Source organism: Polyodon spathula, chromosome 3, assembly GCF_017654505.1.
Source record: "Polyodon spathula isolate WHYD16114869_AA chromosome 3, ASM1765450v1, whole genome shotgun sequence".
Lineage (NCBI taxonomy): Eukaryota > Metazoa > Chordata > Actinopteri > Acipenseriformes > Polyodontidae > Polyodon > Polyodon spathula.
This window is the reverse complement of record NC_054536.1, coordinates 58,435,970-58,440,239: the sequence shown is the minus strand read 5'-3', so window position 1 is coordinate 58,440,239 and position 4,270 is coordinate 58,435,970. Positions and strand designations below refer to the sequence as shown.

The 4,270-nt window shown below is 38.0% G+C and overlaps 1 protein-coding gene across 1 annotated transcript in view; it reads left to right on the top strand.

Annotated features, from left to right (window-relative positions):
• The first annotated feature begins 860 nt into the window (after positions 1 to 860).
• LOC121313242 (14-3-3 protein beta/alpha-1-like) overlaps positions 861 to 4,270 on the top strand; it is a 23,889-nt gene continuing 20,479 nt past the window's right edge. Inside the window, exons 1-2 of the mRNA XM_041245574.1 lie at positions 861 to 966; positions 3,913 to 4,218. Coding sequence (XP_041101508.1) covers positions 3,925 to 4,218 — 294 coding nt within the window. The 5' untranslated portion in view covers positions 861 to 966; positions 3,913 to 3,924. The remainder of the gene's footprint in view (positions 967 to 3,912; positions 4,219 to 4,270) is intronic.

Sequence of the window (4,270 nt, the reverse complement as noted above, 5' to 3'; positions counted from 1 at the left end):
TGCATAGACAGCACCTGTCACGGTTTCAACACTGGGTAAACTCACAACTGTTGGTCTTGGCTATTTCATTAGTAGTGTTTTATTTATTTGTTGTTGTTATCATAATACTTTAGTCAGGTTGCCAATCTCAGAATGACATGAGAAACCTGCATGACAGGCTTCAACGTTACACAGTTAGATCACATGAGTGATGGGAAAAGAATGAGACAGGTTTATTCTCCCAAATTCAGAAAATGAGAAAGCTACTGCACTAATGGGGTATGACATTACCCTGATTCCTTCCTACTGCTGTCCTCCACTCTGAAATCCAGTGAGAGTGATGGTACCTTAACATCCTCCTGCTCACAATAGCAGCAACCTGGTATAAAGTCCATTGCCAATGTGAAGTATGAACTTTTTTTTTTTTTTTTTTTTTAAATAATACTATTATTATTTAATATTACCTGTATGAGTATCGCTTAATTACTGTTTTTTTTTTTAAGGAATAAAACCAATTACTGTATTGAAAATGGAAGTGAAGCTCTCTTTTTTTAAATGTAGTTTTTGACCATTTTGCTTCTACTTAACTCGCTATTTCTCAATCACGGTCTACTCTTTTTACTTCTTTGCCTTCTATTTGCCTGCTGGTGCAGCATAAATTCTTCAGTTGCTTTACCTGCCTCTTCAGAAATAAACCGTCTGTGGTGGGGGAGGGTATACAGCAGAGCAAGAGAGACTGGAAAAAAGCGCGCGCTCGTATCTCAGCCGTTACCTGGAGAGGGGGGAGGGATTCACAATCCCCGGTAGCCTCTACGCCGAGGCACACGTCAATCATCGGTTGCCGTGGCAGCCTTTGACGTCAGCGCTCCTTGCTTTGTCCCTGCTCCGGGGCTAGTGATTGGAGGAAACCCCGTGGATCAGAGCGAGACTGACTGAGTGAGAATCAGCTGTAGCGGACAGAGATCACTGCATATTTCACCCACTCAGGTAAGCGGCAGACAGGGGTTAAATAAAAAGAGGGAATTGTTATAGTGCTTGGTTGTAACTTTGATTAAATTGTATTTTTTCTGTATTAAATGTGTGCGAGTGGTTTAAAAACAGCAGGAGAAAACGTTGCCTTTCCGTAGGCTTCCGTGCTCGTCAGTCTGAAGAAGAAAGAAAGGCTTCGACTCATCAACTGTGCCACAGAAAGGATGGGCTGTGGCTGTTTATTAATTAAAATGTGGTTTATTTTACCCTTGTTTGGTTATATTTGAGGTCCTAAGATTTTACTAGCTGAGTTGCGTGGGTGCCTGGGTCCGCTTGAACAGGTTTTATGCTCGTGATATGAGAACAAAAAAGAATAACCTGATGCAATGCAATATAACAAGGTCGAGATCGTCTGGAGCTTCTTTTTAAACTGTAAAATAAAAAGGCGTATTTGAAGCAGAATGTATTGGATTTGGGCATTTTATTTAATATTAGCTTGTATGTTCTTTATTGTTTTGTGTGGATTTTAAAATGTTAGTGTTGTTTCTGTGAATAGGCTAGATAATAAGGAGTTGACGGATGTAGTTAATTCAGGATGGGCTGGGTCTGCCCACCCTCCATTACACTACAGTCCTGGTGTGATTGTGGCATTCGGCAGGTAAAGACATAAATGTCGTGATAAGATGCACACTGTAATTGGTTTTATTCATTCTTTTGAACATATGTAAAATATCCAGATTTTTTTCTATTTTTGTATAACAAAAATAATGCATGTCTTTAATCACAATTTCTTAAGCGTGGCGACATTTACTTTACATTTAAACGGGTGATACACCCGATTATTTATTTATTTATTTTTTTTTAATAATTACAATTTACTTGCGTTACCTGCTCTTGATGTTTAAACGTATAATATAAATGTCCCAAATAAAGCCAAAATGTAGATTGCGGTAGTTAGCCGTTCTGACAAAATCAGGTATGCAGCGGGTAGGGGACTGGGTGGGGTAGGGTATGGTTCCGCATGTTTTCTCACATTCGACCACCACGCATTAGGTCATTCAAGTAAGGAGCATAGTTCGACAACGTATACTTGTGAATTATCCCCTAATAACAATTTGCTTTTTTTTATCTAGTGTGTGTATATTACCAATGCATAATGAAGGCCTAGGTATACGGGGAATTTATACCTCAAACACCGTCGCAACTTGCATTCTCCGTTGTCATTAAAAAAAAAAAAAAAAAAAAAAAAAGTGATTTTTTTTTTGGCAGTTTTAACAAGACTAGACAGATGGGTACCCCTATCAATCACGGTACTTAGTACGGGAACTAGTCTTGTTTTGACGCTTCCAAAAAACTAGGATTTGTATATTAGTAATAAGTACTGTACTAGTATTCCTTTTTGTTTAAAATACAGTATATATTTTGCCGATCCATACATACTATGTTAGTTGTATTTTTGTAGAAATAGAACACGGCTGTTCTCCTTTAAGCTAAATCATTGTAATCATATCTGATATTTTATCTTATGTGTTATTTCCATGGCTGGGGCTGTGTATGGATAATGCTGAGTGTTTTGTCAAATGAGATCCGTTTAGAAGAAGGTTCGACTAACGCTACAAAACCTGCAGGACAAGTAAAGCCAGGCTGAAGTTAACCTCTAGGTGCACTAAATGATTTTTACACCCCTATTCAAATAAGAATGAGAGCTCCAATGGGATTTTCAGATGGTTCTAATAAGGCACCTACGCCTATATCTTTAGTTTACTTGAGGGTTTTTGTTTCTTCAATTTTGTGCATTTTTTGTTGGAAGTAAGGGGTTGGCATTCATTTAAAACCTCTGTTCTGTCAACGAATGTCAAAGCCTAGCTAGCTTGCATAATGCAAGAGTATTGATTTTGTAAAAGTTGCTTTGTAGGCTATTTTTGCTGACTTTCATTACTTGGAGGGTAGCATGCTTCTGTAGTTTTTTTTAATGTGAATCTTTTCCTGTTATGCAAAGTTCAGACATTGTCAATCATTTGTCACAAAGAGATTTGCTGTGTCTACATATGGTCCAGATGTTGGTAAGTTATTTGAATAATTTTTGAAATTATACTGGGGCTTACATTTGTTTCCTAAACTGAATTTCGTTCTACATATCTAATTGACACAATTTAAAGTCTACATTGAGTAATTTAAAGTTAAATATTTTATTTAGTTGGATCTAATTCTTTAATTTGTAAATCAACATTTTCATCTATGTACCATAGAGTTGAACTGGTTCTTTTATTTAGTATATTTTATGGGCTAAAAATGTTGGGATATTTTAAATCATTTCCATTAATGGAAAGGTTCAAACATTAAAATAAGTGTTTTGAATTACACATTCAGTTTCAATCTTTTCTTAATAACCTTTCCTTGCACAAGTTCCTTAATGTCTTCTCTCCCTTTTTGTAGTTAAGCTTGTCCACCTTTTTTTGTCAGGCTAGCATGTTTATTCCCTAAAATCTGGAATTAATGAGTCATTGTCTGTCCACTGTCAATTCAATCTACACACTATGTGATCCGTAGGTGGGTGTGTTTTCTGTCCATATGGTAGAAAGAGGCATTCGTTAAATATACATTAAACAAATGTCTTTACAAACTATTGTGTGCAACTTTGCACCTGGCTTGTAATAACAAAAAACACAAATAAGGTAGGCTAGGGATACCTTTTGCACTTTCTGCTGATCCCTGCTTGCTTTTCCCTTGTATAGCCCAGTGTTCATGTGTAATTTCCTGGTGTGGCTTTCAGGGGTAGATTTAAGGGGTCATTTGTGCTTTATATTGATATTTCAATATACAGGCTCTTACCTCTTTGACATTCATTGTGACTGTGGCTACTGCTGACTGCATAGGGTACAATGCTACTTATACATGTCCCTAAACAATCCACTGCATAAATACTTTTTTTTGTTTGTTTGTTTCTTTTTGTGTCTTGTGTAGAACTAAGAAGCCATGGATAAGAATGAGCTGGTGCAGAAGGCTAAGCTAGCCGAGCAGGGTGAGCGGTACGATGACATGGCAGCTTCCATGAAGCTGGTAACAGAGCAAGGTGTGGAGCTCTCCAATGAGGAGCGCAACCTGCTGTCTGTGGCCTACAAGAATGTGGTGGGAGCTCGCCGCTCCTCCTGGAGGGTCATCTCCAGCATTGAGCAGAAGACCGAGGGCAGCGACAAGAAGCAGCTGATGGCCAAAGAGTACAGGGAAAAGATTGAGGCAGAGCTCAGGGACATCTGCAAAGATGTGCTGGTAAGTTTTTTACTTTGAAGAGGGGTGAATTGTTCATTTAAACAATCAGTAC